A 21199-nucleotide genomic window follows, 5' to 3' on the forward strand; every position below is an offset into this window, starting at 1 on the left:
AATGCATCTCAATAGAGGGATAAGAGAAGTTCTGAGACCATTTTTTTTTCTCTGCAGTGTGTTTTGTTTCTTTTTTCCCCTAAATCTCTGGGTGGTTCAGGACACAGGTGTAGATATGGACATTCAAGGTCTGTCCTCTTGTGTGGATCAACTCACTGCAAGGGTACAAGGCATTCAAGATTATGTAGTTCAGAACCCGATGTTAGAACCCAGAATTCCAATTCCTGATTTGTTTTCTGGGGATAGATCTAAGTTCCTGAATTTCAAAAATAATTGTAGACTGTTTTTTGCTTTGAAACCCCGCTCCTCTGGTGACCCCATTCAGCAAGTAAAAATCATTATTTCTTTGCTGCGTGGCGACCCTCAAGACTGGGCATTTTCCCTTGCGCCAGGAGATCCTGCATTGCGTAATGTAGATGCGTTTTTTCTGGCGCTTGGATTGCTTTATGATGAACCAGATTCAGTGGATCAGGCAGAGAAAATTTTGCTGGCTTTGTGTCAGGGTCAGGATGAAGCGGAGGTATATTGTCAGAAGTTTAGAAAGTGGTCTGTGCTTACTCTGTGGAATGAATGTGCCCTGGCAGCAATTTTCAGAAAGGGTCTTTCTGAAGCCCTTAAGGATGTTATGGTGGGATTCCCCACGCCTGCTGGTCTGAATGAGTCTATGTCCTTGGCCATTCAGATCGATCGACGCTTACGTGAGCGCAAAAATGTGCACCATTTGGCGGTGTTTTCTGAGCAGAGGCCTGAGCCTATGCAATGTGACAGGACCTTGACCAGAGCTGAACGGCAAGAGTACAGACGTCAGAATAGGCTGTGTTTTTACTGTGGTGACTCCACTCATGCTATCTCTGATTGTCCTAAGCGCACTAAACGGTTCGCTAGGTCTGCCACCATTGGTACTGTACAGCCAAAATTTCTTTTGTCCGTTACTCTGATTTGCTCTTTGTCGTCCTATTCTGTTTTGGCATTTGTGGATTCAGGCGCTGCCCTGAATTTGATGGACTTGGAGTTTGCCAGGCGCTGTGGTTTTTTCTTGGAGCCCTTACAGTATCCTATTTTATTGAGAGGAATTGATGCTACACCTTTGGCCAAGAATAAGCCTCAGTACTGGACTCAATTGACCATGTGCATGGCTCCTGCACATCAGGAGGATATTCGCTTTTTGGTGTTGCATAATCTGCATGATGTGGTCGTTTTGGGTTTGCCATGGCTACAGGTTCATAATCCAGTATTGGATTGGAAATCAATGTCTGTATCCAGCTGGGGTTGTCAAGGGGTACATGGGGATGTCCCATTGTTGTCTATTTCGTCTTCCCATCCTTCTGAAGTCCCTGAGTTCTTGTCAGATTACCGGGATGTATTTGATGAGCCCAAATCCAGTGCCCTACCTCCTCATAGGGATTGTGATTGTGCTATTAATTTGATTCCTGGTAGTAAGTTTCCGAAGGGCCGACTGTTCAATTTATCTGTGCCAGAACACGCTGCAATGTGGAGTTATATAAAGGAGTCCTTGGAGAAAGGGCATATTCGCCCGTCGTCATCACCGTTGGGAGCAGGGTTCTTTTTTGTGGCCAAGAAGGATGGTTCTCTGAGACCTTGTATAGATTACCGCCTTCTCAATAAAATCACCGTCAAATTTCAGTACCCTTTGCCGCTACTGTCTGATTTGTTTGCTCGGATTAAGGGGGCTAGCTGGTTCACCAAGATAGATCTTCGAGGGGCGTATAATCTTGTGCGTATTAAACGGGGCGACGAATGGAAAACAGCATTTAATACGCCCGAGGGCCATTTTGAGTACTTGGTGATGCCATTCGGGCTTTCTAATGCTCCATCTGTGTTTCAGTCCTTTATGCATGACATCTTCCGAAAGTACCTGGATAGATTCATGATTGTATATTTGGATGATATTTTGGTCTTTTCGGACGATTGGGAGTCTCATGTGAAGCAGGTTAGAATGGTGTTCCAGGTCCTTCATGCTAATTCCTTGTTTGTGAAGGGGTCTAAAAGGGGTCTAAATGTCTCTTTGGAGTTCAGAAGGTTTCATTTTTGGGCTTCATTTTTTCCCCTTCTACTATCGAGATGGACCCTGTTAAAGTTCAGGCCATTTATGATTGGACTCAGCCTACTTCTGTGAAGAGCCTTCAGAAATTCCTGGGCTTTGCTAATTTTTACCGTCGCTTCATCGCTAATTTTTCTAGTGTTGTTAAACCATTGACTGATTTGACCAAGAAAGGTGCTGATGTGGTCAATTGGTCCTCTGCGGCCGTTGAGGCTTTTCAGGAGCTGAAGCGTCGTTTTTCTTCTGCCCCTGTGTTGTGTCAGCCAGATGTTTCGCTCCCGTTTTAGGTCGAGGTGGATGCTTCTGAGATTGGAGCAGGAGCTGTTTTGTCTCAAAGAGGTTCTGATGGCTCTGTGATGAAACTATGTGCTTTCTTTTCTAGAAAGTTTTCGCCTGCTGAGCGCAATTATGATGTGGGCAATCGAGAGTTGTTGGCTATGAAGTGGGCGTTTGAGGAGTGGCGACATTGGCTTGAAGGAGCCAAGCATCGCGTGGTGGTCTTGACGGATCACAAGAATCTGACTTATCTTGAGTCTGCCAAGCGGTTGAATCCTAGACAGGCTCGATGGTCGCTGTTTTTCTCCCGCTTCAATTTTGTGGTTTCGTACCTTCCGGGTTCTAAGAATGTGAAGGCTGATGCCCTTTCAAGGAGTTTTGTGCCTGATTCTCCGGGAGTTCCTGAGCCTGCTGGTATTCTCAAAGAGGGGGTAGTTTTGTCTGCCATCTCCCCTGATTTGCGGCGGGTGCTGCAGGAGTTTCAGGCTGATAGACCTGACCGTTGCCCAGCGGAGAAGCTGTTTGTCCCTGATAGATGGACTAGTAGAGTTATCTCTGAGGTTCATTGTTCGGTGTTGGCTGGTCATCCTGGAATCTTTGGTACCAGAGATTTGGTGGCTAGATCCTTTTGGTGGCCTTCCTTGTCACGAGATGTGCGTTCTTTTGTGCAGTCCTGTGGGACTTGTGCTCGGGCTAAGCCCTGCTGTTCTCGTGCCAGTGGGTTGCTTTTGCCCTTGCCGGTCCCGAAAAGGCCCTGGTCGCATATTTCCATGGATTTTATTTCAGATCTCCCTGTCTCTCTGAGGATGTCAGTTATCTGGGTGGTTTGTGATCGCTTCTCTAAGATGGTCCATTTGGTACCTTTGCCTAAATTGCCTTCCTCCTCTGATTTGGTTCCATTGTTTTTCCAGCATGTGGTTCGTTTACATGGCATTCCGGAGAACATAGTGTCGGACAGAGGTTCCCAGTTTGTTTCAAGATTTTGGCGGTCCTTTTGTGCTAAGATGGGCATTGATTTGTCTTTTTCTTCAGCTTTCCATCCTCAGACAAATGGCCAAACCGAACGAACCAATCAGACTTTGGAAACATATCTGAGATGCTTTGTTTCTGCTGATCAGGATGATTGGGTGTCCTTCTTGCCTTTGGCTGAGTTCGCCCTTAATAATCGGGCCAGCTCGGCCACTTTGGTTTCGCCTTTTTTCTGTAATTCTGGTTTCCACCCTCGTTTTTCTTCAGGGCAGGTTGAGCCTTCGGACTGTCCTGGTGTGGATTCTGTGGTGGACAGGTTGCAGCAAATTTGGACTCACGTAGTGGACAATTTGACATTGTCCCAGGAGAAGGCTCAACGTTTCGCTAACCGCTGTCGCTGTGTTGGTCCCCGACTTCGTGTTGGGGATTTGGTTTGGTTGTCGTCTCGTTTTGTTCCTATGAAGGTTTCGTCTCCTAAGTTTAAGCCTCGTTTCATTGGTCCTTATAAGATTTCTGAAATTCTTAATCCTGTGTCATTTCGTTTGGACCTTCCAGCTTCTTTCGCCATCCATAATGTGTTCCATAGGTCGTTATTGCAGAGATATGTGGCTCCTATGGTTCCCTCCGTTGATCCTCCTGCCCCGGTGTTGGTTGAGGGGGAGTTGGAGTATGTGGTGGAGAAGATTTTGGATTCTCGTGTTTCGAGACGGAAACTTCAGTACCTGGTCAAGTGGAAAGGTTATGGTCAGGAGGATAATTCCTGGGTGGTTGCCTCTGATGTTCATGCTGCCGATCTTGTTCGTGCCTTTCATTTGGCTCGTCCGGATCGGCCTGGAGGCTCTGGTGAGGGTTCGGTGACCCCTCCTCAAGGGGGGGTACTGTTGTGAATTCTGTTCTCGAGCTCCCTCCTGTGGTTATGAATGGTACTTCGGCGAGTTCTGTTCATGGACTCCCTCTGGTGGCTGTGAGTGGAGCTGCTGGTGCTGAGATTCCTTCTCCAGCTGATCTCGTTTAGGCCTTGGCTGGCTGCTCTATTTAACTCCACTCAGATCGTTACTTGATGCCAGCTGTCAATGTCCTAGTACTGGTTCAGTTCTCTTGGATCTTTCAGATGACCTGTCTACTTCAGCAAAAGCTAAGTCCCTGCTAGCTTATTTGTTACCACTGTTTTTTTTGTCCAGCTTGCTATCATGATTTTGTCCTGTTAGCTGGAAGCTCTGGGATGCAGAGTGGCACCACCGTGCCGTGAGTCGGTGCGGTGGTTTCTTTTGCACACTCTGCGTGGTTTTTTGTTAGTTTTTTATGCTGACCGCAAAGATACCTTTTCTATCCTCAGTCTGTTTAGTTAAGGCTGGCCTCCTTTGCTGAAACCTATTTCATTCTTGTGTTTGTGACTTCCATCTTAACTCACAGTCAATATGTGTGGGGGGCTGCCTATTTCTTTGGGGAATTTCTCTGAGGCAAGGTAGGCTGTATTTTCTATCTTTAGGGGTAGTTAGCTCTTAGGCTGTGAAGAGGCGTCTAGGCAGAGTCAGGAACGCTCCACGGCTATTTCTAGTTGTTGTGATAGGATTAGGGGTTGCGGTCAGCAGAGCTCCCACTTCCCAGAGCTCGTCCTGTATTACTAGTTTGCTCATCTGGTCATTTCTAGTGCTCCTAACCACCAGTTCAATCATAACACATGCCCTCCCATTGGCAACCTGTGGTCATGTGACACGGGCGCCGATGCGTGGGATTTCCGGTGAACCTGCCGGAAGCGCGTGTTAAATGCTGCTGTCAGAGTTTGACAGCGGCATTTAACTAGTTAACAGCCGCGGGTGGATCGCGAAGGAAAGTATAAAAAAAACCCCTGCGATTGTGTTCACAATCCTCTTGCAATAGGACAAGCTCCCAAAAGTAATAGGAATGAAAAAATAACTTTTAACAATGCCAAAGGAGTTGAAAAGAAAAGTCTTGAGTGAGGAAAAGAAGGGCTCAATTCTGGCTTTAGTAGCAGAGGGACACAGTGAGCATCATGTTGCCTCCATCTTTAAAATTTCTAAGATGGCAGTCCAATACAACAAGGTCAAGTAAAGAGATTGGGGACAACAAAGCTACAGACTGGCAGAGGGCGAAAACGTCTCTCCACTGACCGGGATGACCGTCATCTTATTCAAATGTCACTCCGCAACCGCAGGATGACATCAAGTGACCTACAAAAGAAATGGCAAATGGTAGCTGGGGTGAAGTGCACGGCAAGAACAATTTGTAACAGTATCCTAGAGGCAGGACTCAAGCCATGTAAAGCTAGAAATAAGTCTTTCATCAATGAGAAGCAGGAGACAGGCTGAAGTTTGCCAAAGACCATAAGGATTGGACCGTAGAGGACTGGAGTAAGGTAATCTTCTCTGCTGAGTCTAATTTTCAGCTTTGCCCAACACCTGGTCGTCTAAATGGTTACATGAAGACCTGGAGAGGCGTACAAGCCACAGTGTCTTGCACCCACTGTGAAATTTGGTGGAGGATTGGTGATGATCTGGGGATGCTTCAGCAAGGCTGGAATTGGGCAGGTTAATCTTTCCGAAGAACGTATGAATCAAGCCGCATACAAGGCTATCCTGGAAAAACAGTTGATTCTTTCTGCTCAGGCAATATTTCCCAACTCTGAGGACTGGTTTTTCCAGCAGGACAAAGCGCCATGCCACACAGCTAGGTCAATCAAGGTGTGGATGAAGGACCACCACATCAAATCCCTGTCATGGCCAGCCCAATTTCCAGACCTGAACCCCATTGAAAACCTCTGGAATGCAATGAAGAGGAAGATGGATAGTCACAAGCCATCAAACAAAGAAGAACTGCTTACATTTTTGTACCAGAAGAGGCATAAGGTCACCCAAAAGCAGTGTGAAAGACTGGTGGAAAGCATGCCAAGACACATGAAAACTGTGACTAAAAATCATGGTTATTCCACAAAATATCGATTTCTGAACTCTTCCTGGGTTAAAACATTAGTATTGTTGTTTCTAAATGATTATGAACTTGTCTTTTTTTTTTTTTTTGCATTATTTGAGGTCTGCAAGCAATGCATTTTTTTGCTATTTTGACCATTTCTCATTTTCAGAAAATAAATACAAAATTTATCGCTTGGAACTTCGGAGACATGTTGTCAGAAGTTTATAGAAGTTTATAGAATAAAAGAACAATTTACATTTTACTCAAAAATATACCTATAAAGAGAAAAATCAGACAAACTGAAAATTTTGCAGTGGACCCTTAATTTTTGACAGAGCTGTATATGGGGAAAATATAACTTTGGGAAAAATGGAAATAAAATGGAGGGGAAGGAATTGGATATAAGGAAGGGTAGTGAAGGGAATGGAAGAGGGGGAGTCCTGTTAAGAACAAGCAGATATTCACAGCTACAAGGGTGGGTCTAATGACAAATGTTTAAAAAATATTTTAATTATATAAACAAATCACATCCCTTTAATACAGAAGCTCTGTCAGCACACATTACGCTCATCCCAAAAGAGGGAAAAGATCCAACTCTATGTGGTAGCTACCAACCTAATTTATTAATAACGACATTAAACTCTAAGCTAAAATCATTGCTAACAGAATTCAACAAGCAGGCTTTGTAAGGGGTACGGAGGCCAAAGACAACCTCATTAAAACCCTGAACATCATACATTTATCAAAATTAAGGAACATTCAAATGGCTTGTCTATCAACAGATGCTGAAAAGGCGTTTGACCATATTGATTGGATGTTTATGGAACAAGCACTGGCGAAATTTGGCTTCCCGACCCTTTTTATTGAAAAATTCTTAGCCCTCTACACAAAACCCGTTTCCATGTTAAAAATCAATGACGAACTTTCCCCAAGCTTTGATATCAGAAAGAGAACGACACAGGGTTGCCCTCTCTCGTCCCTTTTATTCATCCTTTTAATGGAAACTTTTTTTTGCAAAAAATAAGGCAAACTCCTGAAATCAAAGGTTTAAAATGTGGTCCAACATAACATAAAATAGCTGCATTTGCAGATGATGTGCTCTTGTATCTAACAGATCCATCTAAATCAATTGAATTACTACTCAAAGAAATACACACATTCAGTCTTGTGTCAAACTTTAAAATACATTTTTCCCAAGTCTGATCTGTTTAACATTAACATAGATCCAGAATACTGGCATCGCATACCACAGCTTTCCCCTTTTAAAAATAACTGCTCCCATATTACATAGCTAGAGACCAAAATCCGCAACTCTCTCTCCTCCCTCTAGGATTTAAATTATAAACCACTACTCCATAAATTAGAACTTCATGGAAAGCAGACCCCCAATTATTGGTTCGGAAGAGTCCATCTAATAAAAATGATCACCCTGCCCAGAATCCTATACTTTCTCCGAGTTCTACCTATTGAAATCCCATACCCCTTCTTCCAAATAATCCAAACCCTGATCTCAAGGTACATCTGGCAAAACAAAGGCCCTAGAATTAAACATTCAACACGAACAAAAGTGAAAAATAAAGAAGACCTGGGACTCCCAGACTTAGAAAAATATAGGCTTTCTACACATGTAGCCAGATCCATTGAGGGGCGTATATCTCCACCTAGAGGTGGAGTAACCTAGAACTCAACTCTATATTTGGTTGTTTTCAATACTACAGATTCAGATACTACAAATTAACAAACCTACTCACTAAATTAACGATAAGCCTCTGAATTCTGTGTTTCAGCCTCTATTCTCCTGTTGTCTTCAGATTACATAGCAAAAACCTGCTGACAGATTCTCTTTAACATTCTACCATTAGGGAAGAAAGACAGATTAGAAAAACAAAGTATACATTTCACAGTCAATTAGTAAAAAAAACTTTTATTACAAATTCCCTTTAAAAAGGTTGTTTGTGATGAGCTATCCCTTTTGAAAGGTTTCATGAAGATGACCCCCTTTTCAATACTAATAGGACACCAGTAATGACTGGGCTCAGTGCTAGTTGTGTGGACCCGTGAGGTGACTGTGGTTTATTAACATACATGAGACGCCATTACTGTTGGTAATTACAACCATCCAGTGCTGCAATCTGAGAAATATGTAATAACAACCTCCAGGAATCGGCCTCTAAAATACAAAAGGTAATTAAGTAACGAATATACTGCACATATTTTTTGTTTTTGATGGACCTGAGTTTTTCTCACATTTTTTTGAAACCGTACACAAGCAGCTGTTAATAGATGAGTACTTTTGTTTTATTGTATCATTATTTAGAACTTTGGGCGCATCATATTGTTTTTTTGTTTAAGGGAACCTGTTAGCTGACTTATGCTGCCCAAACCACGGGAGGCATGAAGCAGAGCCTGGATGCATCGTTGCAGCCAGGACTATTTTCCTTTAAAACACTCCGGGGTTTTAGAGAAAATATAGTTTGAAGAGGTGGGGACCATAGGCAGAGATGAGACTAGTCCGGTGCCGTTCCTGGCCGGCTTCACCCCGCACTTCCCAGTTGATTGACAAGTCCCACCAGTGTGTGACATCTGTCAATCATCTGAGGCGGCTCTTCAAACTCGGGTGATTAACTGGAAGTGAAGTTGGCGCAAGTGTATTACAGAACGTTGCTCTGCCCTTAATAGGCTTATAGGCGCCGGCAGATTACAGCACTTTGCTCTGTTCCTAGCAGGACAGAGTACAGTGCGCCTGCGCAGGCCGACCAACTGCGCAGGCGCAAGATTTGCATAGATCTGTGGATGACGTAGGATCGGTCATTCACATCAATCAAAGCAGTAGGACGACGATTCTGACGATAGAGGAGGCACAGAACACGGACACCCATTGGACCAAACTATGCTGATTACCATACGGCATGGGGGACTTATATTTTTGGGATATGCAGGGGGAGGTGCGGGCTTATATACAGTTTGATTGACTGCAGTAATAAACCAGTGGTGGTTTAGTTTATATTGGGAAAACTTAGTGACAGGTTCCCTTCAAGCATTTTTGGTGCTAAGTCTTTGTGTCTCTTTCCTTCTCTTCCAGGATGTCCATAATGTTAAAAGATGAAGATAAACTGATCCGAGTGAGTTGCAGCACATGAATGTGTTGCATTTCTGGAAGGCAGTCTATCCATTCCTTCTTGTGATACTGTAAGGATATGGCTGTATCTGTGACGGGGCTTATGTCACAATATGGGAAGTGCAGAGTTTGAGCCTCAGTGGTTTGTCAGCATTTGAAGAGTATGTGCACTGTTGTCATGTCTGTTCGGTATCTGTCCAGTATCTGCCCTGTATCTGCCCTGTATCTGTGTACATGGGAGAGTTCGAGTTGTACTTTTATTTTATAGACCTGCCCTCCCTGCTTGTGAACCTGCATGTTCAGAGCTCAGTGGGTGTTCTGTGTTAAGCCAACTCTTTCTCTCCTCCTCCCTACTCAATGTTGGAAATGCACCTACACACTTTCAAGAATTGTTTAAGTGCTATACCTGCCTACTACCCCAAACATGGAAGGTTGGTAAGGCCAAACATGCATGTATGGAGAGTAAGCTTCTATTTGCAAGATTCAACATGACCAGATAATGTTGGAAGAACGTCAGGAGGCCACAATTGGCATAAGATAGTTGTCATGGTCTTTCCAAAAGTTGAAAGGTTTACTTTTATCTGGTCTCGCATACTGATATCCCTCTGCAAGCTGTGTTTTTACTGAGAAAATGCAGTTATCGTGCTCTATATGAACATACCTACCTACTCTGACCACAGACTAACCTACAGTGCTCAGGAGCAGAATAACAAGAATCAAAGAAAAAGTTCACGACTGAAGGATCAGACTACACACAAGGTTTGTCTGTTGCATGGTCCAGCAGCTGCATCAACCTAAATCACTTAAGGATCGCATAGGACCTGCATACAATAAACTGTAGATTTAAAATCAAGACTATTTGGAATGCCAGAGTTTGTAAAATCCTCAATGAGCAGAAAGCATCAAGGATCTTTGCCCTTACAGATGACATTCCACCCTTGTGTCCATCAGAGACTCAATGTAAAAGCTTTCAGTAAAGTACTTTTCTTTTTTTCACATCTCCGTTCTGCCAGTCACCGAGCAGACTGCACAAAACAGTAAAGCATAAGGAGCAATAATTAAAAAATCCAAGTCATGTAGGAGAATTAAAGCAAAGTGGCAGAGCAAAGTGAGTGCTGGCGATAACACAAGTGTGCGGTAAAAGATCAGAGCCATAAGTGCCGGCAGAGGGATGTGAAGCCTTCAATGAGACCAGGGGAAGTTTACAATTAACGCAGATGTGAATACAAAGTTGGCAGCAATGAATATATATAAAAGGTAATAATCCAGTGACTCTAGCAATGATATTGTGAATTTATTGCAATAATAGAAGTGATCCTTCATCTAAGGCCTTATTCACACATCAGTATTTTTATACCAAAATCAGTAGTGGATGCTACAGAAAAATAAAATAATGGAAGATTCACGGCTCTTCTGTGTTTTTGAGCCTCTCTTGATTTTAGCTTAGAAATTCTGATGTCTGAATAAGACCTAATACACACTACACTGCAGCACCCTGCACACACAGACCAGAATCCAGGGAGCATCGACTGCCTCCATTTATTTTTGCATTGTAATTCCATGAAACTTTCAACATTTGCTAAACTGATCTCATAAGATTTGGGGGGGGGGATTTCTTGCTGCCAACATTGGTTGTCATTCCTACAATGTTGCCATTGTTAAGCATGGGGAAGGTGAATGGAATAGGTAGCACAATACACATCTCTTCTTTCAAACACTTAAAGGGGAAAAGCACCTTAAAATGTTAGATTGAATTACATGATACGTTTCTCCTGTGAATGTTTGTAGAGAATATTTCGTCTTGGTTCCAAGCCAGAATTCCATACATTCCAGTACCGGAAAGTCTGAATGGCTTTATGCCTCCTGACATTAATGTACGGGTGAGAAGTGGTCTCCTGCCATCACGCACTAGCATGAGAAAGTAAAAAAGATGGCCAGACTTTTTTTTAGAACGAGGTCTATTTAAAAATTAGCTACTAACAGAGCAGAGATAGACGCGTGACACACATAGCACACACAGAGCATGTGCAATATATTCGATTCCTCTTAGTACCCCCATAATGGTGCAGCAAGTTTACCCCTTGGACCATAGAACAGCTGAACACTGAGATCTACTATAGTCACTCTCCAAACATTTCTTGGCAGATTGTAATTTTTTGCCCGCCACTGCTCTATATTAGTGATGAGCAAATATGCTCGGGAAAGGTGTTATCTAAGCATGCTCGGGTGCTAACCGAGTGACTTCGGTGTGCTTGAAAAATATGTTCAGAGTCCCCGCGACTGCATGACAGCCGGAACACATGCAGGGATTGTCTAACAAACAGGAAATCCCTGTATGTGTGGTTGTTCGACATGCAGCCGCGGGGACTCAGAACATATTTTACGAGCACGCCGAAGTCACTCGGTTAGCATCCGAGCTTGCTCAGATAACACCTTATCAGAGAACGCTCGCTCATCAGTGCTCTATATCTTCATCTATTTGTATTTAGGCTTTCTTTCTACAATTTCTAACGCTCCAAGATTATTTTGATTGACTGACTATTCACTATGACAAGTTCTATTAGAACTTAACCCAGCTGTGAAATTTGGAAATGCATTGATGGCTTATCTCCACAATTGTATGTACATTGCTTACCATGATGCCAGATTTCAGGGTGCCCATGAAAATAAGATCCGATTCCATGACCAATAAATTCAGGGCAGACTGTGAAATTGTTCTCTTTGGCAATCCGGCTATAGAATAAATAAATACAAAAATAATCCGTCATTGAGAAGTTTTCAGTGACACACATATATTGCTATAAAAATATATATAAATTTGAAAACAAGTATTCAAAAAATATTTTTTTGTCTAATTGAAGGGCACTAGTGATGAGCGAATATACTCGTTACTCGAGATTTCTCCGAGCTGAATGATTTACATCTGTTAGCCAGCATAAGTACATGTGGGGATTCCCTAGCAATCAGGCAACCCCCACATGTACTTATGCTGGCTAACAGATGTAAATCATTCAGCTGCGGCAATAAAAACTAAATTTCCAAGCACTAAAAAACACTCGGAGGACCCCCGAGCGTGCTCGAGAAATCTCGAGTAACGAGTATATTCGCTCATCACTAAAGGGCACCAATCATTTTGACAAAATTGACATTTCAGAAAGTTTTAATTGTCATGATACAGGGTACTAATTTCCCTGCCGATTGCTACAACAAAGGTGCAGAGAAGCTCAGCTAACTTCTGCTGTCCACTTCTTCATAGGGCACCTGACCATATTTTTGGTAGGAGGGCTATCCATTAAAACAACAGATCACACTTGGACCGCGGTTTATTAGATGGGGCAGTGCAGATGTGTTTTTTTTCACTAACTGAATCAGCGCACTAGGTTATTCTGTAAATCGGATGTCACTCTCCCTTTCAAATATATGGGTGGAAAAAAATCAGGACGAAGGACTCCGTTCCGAAACACGCGTCGGGGTGTGCTCCGCATCTCAAACCAGGGACCACTACCAGGTAATTACTGATAGATACACTGTTCATCTATCTTGCAAATGTGCATCATGCAGTGATTTTTTTAATTCATTTTTTCTTGAGGAGGATTCCTATATTCTAATGTGTGTTTGACCTATTATATTACACTGATCTATTGTTGTGCTGCGATAGCCTAGTTCATTCGGCATATTTTATGGGCAGTAGCATGTCAAATAGGATTTTAAATTTGGGCAAAATATGTTGGGCACGCTGTTAAGTATATATTGGCTCATATTATTAATTTAAGCCTTTTTTTTTAATTAATTTGTGAAAATATTAACCATGTGCCCACTATGTATTTACTTTATGACTATTGTCCAATATGGATATGTTTATGAGTAATCCTCACTTTTTTGTTTGTCTTCTGCTGACGCCATTTAATATCCTCATAGAACTTTCATGTGTCTCAATATTTAGCATGTTCTGTTAAACTGGTCTGTAGCACTTTCCCTCTTTGGTGGTCCCCAGTTTTCTATATTAATTGGATGTTCTACATGTTTTTCTTTTATTGTCATTTTTATCTTTCACGATAATGCGGGCACTCTCGCACACAGTGCCATCGGTCTGCCATTCACTTTGTAATAAAGGCATTTTACATTATTTATCTACACTCACCGGCCACTTTATTAGGTACACCATGCTAGTAACGGGTTGGACCCCCTTTTGCCTTCAGAACTGCCTCAATTCTTCGTGGCATAGATTCAACAAGGTGCTGGAAGCATTCCTCAGAGATTTTGGTCCATATTGACATGATGGCATCACACAGTTGCCGCAGATTTATCGGCTGCACAGCCCAAAGATGCTCCATACAAGGCAGGATGGATCCATGCTTTCATGTTGTTTACGCCAAATTCTGACCCTACCATCCGAATGTCGCAGCAGAAATCGAGACTCATCAGACCAAGCAACGTTTTTCCAATCTTCTACTGTCCAATTTCGATGAGCTTGTACAAATTGTAGCCTCAGTTTCCTGTTCTTAGCTGAAAGGAGTGGTACCCGGTGTGGTCTTCTGCTGCTGTAGCCCATCTGCCTCAAAGTTCGACGCACTGTGCGTTCAGAGATGCTCTTAGGCCTACCTTGGTTGTAACGGGTGGCGATTTGAGTCACTGTTGCCTTTTTATCAGCTCGAACCAGTCTGCCCATTCTCCTCTGACCTCTGGCATCAACAAGGCATTTCCGCCCACAGAACTGCCGCTCACTGGATTTTTTTTCTTTTTCGGACCATTCTCTGTAAACCCTAGAGATGGTTGTGCGTGAAAATCCCAGTAGATCAGCAGTTTCTGAAATACTCAGACCAGCCCTTCTGGCACCAACAACCATGCCACGTTCAAAGGCACTCAAATCACCTTTCTTCCCCATACTGATGCTCGGTTTGAACTGCAGGAGATTGTCTTGACCATGTCTACATGCCTAAATGCACTGAGTTGCCGCCATGTGATTGGCTGATTAGAAATTAAGTGTTAACAAGAAGTTCGACAGGTGTACCTAATAAAGTGGCCAGTGAGTGTATGTTTCTCATGACACATATGACAGTGACAATATGACAATGGTCGGCCATTCATTGTCAAGGACGTATATATGCGATTGTAAATAGTCACATATGGATTTCGTATTTAACTAACGTATTACGTCTGCTTTTTCTGTTTGCAGTTTTCTAATACATAGCTCCAAATTCCCTGCATTGACATAGATGAAAAAATGTAATTTTACTTTCCCTCTTAATCACTAAATACAGTTTTTTTTCTGTTAAGTTCAGTGTATAGCTCTTATGCTGTACGCTCCTAGAGCAGGCGATAGCAACCAGCTTTTGGCAATGATATTTCACATTGTTCCGCAAAATCAATGCAAGTAAATCTCTAGACATGTAACCCAACAGGAAAATCTACACCCACTTGCATAAAAAATGTTAAGAAATGTCTTTTGAAACACTTTGCATGCTATACAGATCATTTATGGTACGGTTCTGGATGAATGGTACTGCTGGATGTCTGCCTTCAATCAAGCGCTCGAAACTAAGGAAAACACTGCTGCTGCCGCCGCAAGACACATCCATATTTTTACCACTAGAATTCACTGTACAGACCTGGGAGCTGCCAGAAAATGAATGCTCAAATTCAGGGATGTCAGGAAGGAGTCACAGAACGTACTATAATAAACCTTGCAGCATGTTTCCAGTAGGGCGCCCCTGTGGAGGCGGCACTGCTTGTTTAGGGGCGGCCATGGTGAGTAGATGCTCCTCATGCCCCTCCTTACACTGTTAGTAGATAGGTAGATTGGGCTGCACCTCTCCAGGGGCTATTTGAGAAAAAAGGCCAAAAAAGGGGCATTTTGTATTACATTTTGGAAGCACTGTGTGATTTAATAGAGCAGGCCTTAAAGGGTTTGTCCAAGACTTTAACACTGATGGCTTATCCTTAGGATATGCCATCAGTGTCTGGTGGGATGCCGGTGTTGCTTCCCCACCAGTCAATCAACTGTTTTTGGTGTCGGACGGAAATACTCAGTTAAGGAGCAGGACAGCGCTGTCGACTGTATAGTGGCCGCGGCCGGGTACTGTACATCTGCCCTCTATTCAAATCAATAAGGGATTGATGTGCAGAACCCCGCCATGGCCACTATTCTGTCGATGAAGCTGTGCAGCTCCCTAGCTGAGTAATTCCGGCTGCAGCCAAGATCGGGAACGGCTGATCACCGGGGTGCCACCAATCAGCCATTGATGATCTAACCTAAGGATAGGCCATTCATGATAAAGTCACGGACCACCCCTTTAAGATACCTCACAATACAGGATGTAAGTACTGTATGCAAGACAGATGGCTATGAAAAAAAAGATGCCTAACACCTTACACATTTCATCACCGTAATCCATATTCTAAAGAAATCCATAAAAACATTTGCCATGTGATGTCAAACTTTTTAATTTTTATGTCTTTAGGTACATGAAATATCGATAAAATCAAAGCCGTCCTGTGAACTCCGGCAGGCCGGTCACACAAGCAAGTAAAGTTTGTTATTCTGCTCAATGTTACAACCTCAGAACATGATGCGGGACCAGCAGAGGTTAACACTATGGTAAAAACATAAGTGTTAAACAGAGATAACAGAAAAAAATATTATGCTAATCATATGCAAATGTGCGGTTATCATAAATATGCCCGATTCATTAAGACCTATTAAAATTAATTTGGGCAACTAATGTTATGCTTAATACGGAATCACTATAAATGGCACTAAGTATAATTCATGACAAATTAAATGATGTAAGTGATGCGTTTGACTAGGACGACGCATATAGGGGACATTTATATCGAGAGCAGATTAAAAATGCAAAACTAATAAAAACACATAACCAACATCTTCTAGTGTTTGCTATCCGTCTGATAAAGAACCTAACCAAACATAACCTCATTGCTAAGAGTATGAATAATTATGGTCCGTCGATCCATTGTCTTTATTGTTTGGTTCTATACTAGGTAATCCTACTATATAATTGTCTAAGAGGTACTTTCGTCTGTCTGTCCCGGATATTCATTGGTTGCGGCCTCTGTCTGTCATGGAATCCAAGTCGCTGATTGGTCGCCGCAAAAAGGCCACGACCAATCAGCGACGGCCTAGTCCTTTGATCCGTCACGTAGCCGTCGTAGCTATGCCATTTGCGCTGATCGTCGTCGTGAATACAGCACTTACGTTTGCAGCTATGTATCCGGCCAGCGCCGCTGCACAACTTTCATGACGCCGGTGAGGCGTCTGGACAGTGTGTCTACCGTCCCGGGTGAGCGAGGGAGGCGGGGAGGAAGCCGGGGACCGGGAGAGGGCAAAGAGTGGAGGGTAGAGGGGGCTGCGAGAATGCCAGCCTGTGACGATGTACTGTGTGCGGGCACCCGGAGTCCTGCATGTGCAGACAGCCGGGGCGCTGGAGCCGGAGCACCAGGGAGAAGGAGCAGGGTCCCCCGGACAGTGCGTGTACCGGCCCGGGTGAGGAAGCTGGGGACCGGGACAGGGCAAAGAGTGGAGGACAGAGGGCACTGCGAGGACGCCAGCCTGTGACTACCTATTGTGTGCTGGCACCCGGAGTCCTGCATGTGCGGAGAGCCGGGGCGCCGGGGAGAAGGAGCAGGGTCAGCGCCCGAGTGAGAAGCAGTGGCGCCGGGGAGGAGAGGGAGCAGACGCGCCCGAGTGAGAAGCAGTGGCGCTGGGGAGAAGGAGCAGGGTCCCCCGGGAGAGGGAGCAGGGGCGCCGGGAAGAGGGAGCAGAGCTGCGGCTACGCCAAGCATGTGCAAACCTCCAACATCCTGCGACCAGAATCCCCGACATCCTGCGCCCCCGACAGGCGCAGTCCTCCCGCGCATTGGTGTGGGATTTGAGACATGCTTCGCTGATTGGTTGCTCCCGGCCGGCCGCAACCAATCAGCGATATTTGTGCGGGATTTAAACACCACTCACAGCGCAACATACATATTCTAGAGCAGAGGTGTCAAACTGCATTCCTCGAGGGCCGCCAACAGGTCATGTTTTCAGGATTTCCTTAGCATTCCACAAGGTGCTGGAATCATTCTGTGCAGGTGATTAAATTATCACCTGTGCAATACAAGGAAATCCTGAAAACATGACCAGTTGGCGGCCCTCGAGGAATGCAGTTTGACACCTTTGTTCTAGAGTACCCGATGCGTTAGAATCGGGCCACCATCTAGTCTTCTATATATATAATTGTCTAAGGTCCACTTCCATCTGTCTGTCTGTCCCGGAAATCCCGCGTCGCTGATTGGTCGCGGCCGCCAGGCTGCGACCAATCAGCGACGGGCACAGCCCGGCCGAGAATTAGTCCCTTCCTCCTTCCGTCCAGTCAGTGCCCGGCGCCCGCTCCATACTCCCCTCCAGTCAGTGCTCACACAGGGTTAATGGCAGCGTTAATGGACCGCGTTATGCAGCATCAATAGTAAAAAAAAAAAATCTAATGTTAAAAATAATAAAACAAAAAACCTGCTATTCTCACCTTCCGTCGTCCGCCGATGCGCGCGCGGCTGCCGCCAGCTTCCGTTCCCAGAGATGCATTGCGAAATTACCCAGAAGACTTAGCGGTCTTGAGAGATCGCTAAGTCATCTGGGTAATTTCACAATGCATCTCTGCGAACGGAAGCTGGCGGCAGCCGCTAGCGCATCGGGACAGCTTCGCTGGACAACGGAGGGTGAGTATTATTATTTATTGTTATAGCGCCATTTATTCCATGGCGCTTTACATGTGAGGAGGGGTATACATAATGAAAACAAGTACAATAATCTTAAACAATACAAGTCATAACTGGTACAGGAGGAGAGAGGACCCTGCCTGCGAAGGCTCACAATCTACAACTATTTTTTATTTTAATAATTTTTTTTAACAGGGATATGGTGCCCACATTGCTATATACTACATGGCCTGTGTTATATACTGCGTTGCTGCTATATACTACGTGGGAAGTGTTATATACTGCGTGGCTGCTATATACTACATGGGCAGTGTTATATACTGCGTGGGCTGTGCTATATATTACGTGGGCTGTGTTATATACTGCGTGGGCTGTGTTATATATTACGTGGGCTGTGTTATATACTGTGTGGCTGCTATATACTACGTGGGCTGTGTTATATACTGCGTGGCCTGTGTTATATACTGCGTGGGCTGTGTTATATACTGCGTGGGCTGTGTTATATACTGCGTGGGCTGTGTTATATAATGTGTGGCCTGTGCTATACATTACGTGGGCTGTGTTATAAACTACGTGGCTGTGTTATATGCTACGTGGCTCCTATACACTACGTGGCCTGTGCTATATACTATGTGGCTGCTATATACATACATACATACATACATACATATATATTCTAGAATACCCGATGCGTTAGAATCGGGCCACCATCTAGTAGTTTATAATAGTCTTAGACTCCTTAAACACTTGGGGGCGGGGGTTTATTACCTCCTGCAGACAAGAAAGCTGGTGTCAAAAAGTCACAATATGTGTTACAAGTAGTACTTTGAGCAAAATGTTGCAACTTTTTGCCATTTTAGGCAGACCCTATCACATTTTCAAAAAACGGGGAGCTTATAAAAAAGGGGCCAGGGCCTATCTGAAGATGGGTATGAAGTAACTACCAAAGGAGGGGATAATGAGGCACCACTGATTATTATGTCACGTGAGCCCTGCAGCCAGTGTTACACAAGCCCATGGAAAGCAGGCGCCGACATCGCTGGAACGGCACCAGCACTGGAGGGGACTATAACTATTCTTATTTTACTTGTGGGAAATATAGTGATTATGACTGGGACAACCCTTTTAACAAAGTAAAGAAATGGAAAGAGACACTCTGCCAACTGGCCAACCATAGCCTTGGTATAGGATCCTCACTCATTTGCTTCTCTTATAATAAATTGGGGGTCACCATACAAAATACATAAATCTTGAAGCTGAGCACATGTCCTAACTCAATTTTTCACACTACTGGCTGAAAATGTAAACTACGGTATATAAACAACCAGATTCAGTAAGACACTTTTGTAAGATTATTTGGGGAGAATAAACTTCGGAACCTGCTAAGTAACAATTACTTTTCGGGCCCTTATAATAACCAGGTTATATTACATTAGCTAAATCTTGGCACATGGAATAAATGATCAGAACTACACCTACGGATGTGTCCTCCTTTACCCTTCCCTCTTGGATCAAGATCAGCACCATCATAAACTTGGATGTACATGAAAACACCATATGGTTTCTGGATCACCGTCCTGCTTAGGCTACGGCATACGCACAAGTACCTGAGAGATTCCCACCAAGGACGCTATGTAAAATAACACCTATCATTAAAGGGAATATATCATTAGAAAAGTTTATATATATATAATTTGTGTTAATTAGGTTTTTATTATAAACATTTTTAAAACATTTTGTGTTTTTTTTCACTTTTGATTTGAGATTCCTAAGATATCCCGAGATATTATTTTTTTTCTGTAGTTCAATTGTCCCTTTGTTGTCTAAACCAATTATTTCACCTATTTTACCATGAATGAAAATACAAAAATGTGGACATAATCGTGGACAATAGAGGCAGAAAAAGAAAAAGGTAAGAGGTGGGATAACTACAGAGTTTAGTTTTGTATTGGAGATATACAAAAATGTTAGCGGGAAGAACGTAGGAGAAGATGTTGCAGTAATCTAATTTGCAAGTAATGAGCTTAAGTAAAGAAATTTAGGCTGACCCAAGGCAAGATAAGTTAGGTAAGAGTGCTTTTTTGAAACGTTGAGCTGGAGGTTGCAGGAGGTGGTAAAGGTATAGATGAAGGACATGGCTAAATCACAGACTTGGGAGAATGGGGAAGGGCTGGAGCTGCTTACCATTGCATTGAATAACTTGATTTGGATGGAGAAAATATCATGAATGTTGTCAATGTTGAGCTTTTAGGAAGAAAGAGGAGATGAAAACCTAATTGGTAGACAATGTAGATATCAAAGTGAGTCAGCCAAAATGCTTGCCAAAGGGGTACATTTGGGTGTCGCTATCACAGAAGTGGTATTGAAAGCCTTGCAAATTTATGAGCTGTATTAGGTCAAAGGTATAGACAATAAAAGAACTGGAGCAGAAGGTCACAGAAAAAGCGCCAATGGCAAGGAAACCAAGATGGTGGACAGGGGACAATATGTTGGAAAAACAATCTAGAAACGCTGATGACAGATGACCTATAACATTGCCTATAAATTTGCTATTTAAATAGCAGCAATTTGCGAAGGTGGATTCCCAAGGATTTGGGGAAATACAAAGTTCCTCATCTCCAGCCAAAGAAGAGAAATACACACTCTACTCTAGGGAAACCTGAACAAGCCCCAGATCCACGATCCTTGGATCCCCATACATATATTTGTCTATGGAAAAGCTGATCTCCGTTATGCAATTAAATATAGTAGTATATATATATATATATATATATATATATATATGTATAGTAGTTGCTGGCTAGTATTAATTATGTTTGTAAATAATGTATATCAGCCTAACATACAAAGTTCCCCATAAGAGACCCCAAGGTGGATCAGAGAAAGTTATAAATGGTATAAACAAACTTGTTACCTAAAGCAGTGTTCTCCAACTCCAGTCCTCAAGGCCCACCAACAGGTCATGTTTTCAGGATTTCCTTAGTATTGCCTAAGTGATAATTGCATCATTTTGACCCACTCTTCTTCAAATCCTGAAAGTCCCGTGGGCTCCTTCTATGCATTCTGAGCTTTAGTTCCTTCTATAAATTTTCTATTTGATTCAGTTCAGGTGATTGGCTCGGCCATTCTAG

The 21199-nt window shown here is 43.3% G+C and overlaps 1 protein-coding gene and 1 long non-coding RNA gene across 7 annotated transcripts in view; one reads left to right on the forward strand and one right to left on the reverse strand.

The window, feature by feature from the left end:
* Positions 1-16297, forward strand: part of LOC143784447 (uncharacterized) — a 51534-nt gene extending 35237 nt beyond the window's left edge. The window contains exons 3-4 of one of the 2 annotated variants that reach the window (XR_013217785.1): positions 9321-10613; positions 15818-16297. This is a non-coding gene — a long non-coding RNA (uncharacterized LOC143784447). Of the gene's footprint in view, positions 1-9320; positions 11561-15817 lie in introns of those variants that run through there. The other variant, XR_013217784.1, reaches the window with a different exon arrangement.
* The window catches only part of METAP1D (methionyl aminopeptidase type 1D, mitochondrial), a 217926-nt gene that overhangs the window by 19296 nt on the left and 177431 nt on the right, over positions 1-21199 (reverse strand). For all 5 annotated transcript variants that reach the window (XM_077272698.1, XM_077272699.1, XM_077272702.1 and 2 more), the window contains exon 7: positions 11992-12089. In XM_077272698.1, coding sequence (XP_077128813.1) covers positions 11992-12089 — 98 coding nt within the window. The remainder of the gene's footprint in view (positions 1-11991; positions 12090-21199) is intronic.

This window comes from Ranitomeya variabilis, chromosome 7 (assembly GCF_051348905.1).
Source record: "Ranitomeya variabilis isolate aRanVar5 chromosome 7, aRanVar5.hap1, whole genome shotgun sequence".
NCBI classification, from domain to species: domain Eukaryota; kingdom Metazoa; phylum Chordata; class Amphibia; order Anura; family Dendrobatidae; genus Ranitomeya; species Ranitomeya variabilis.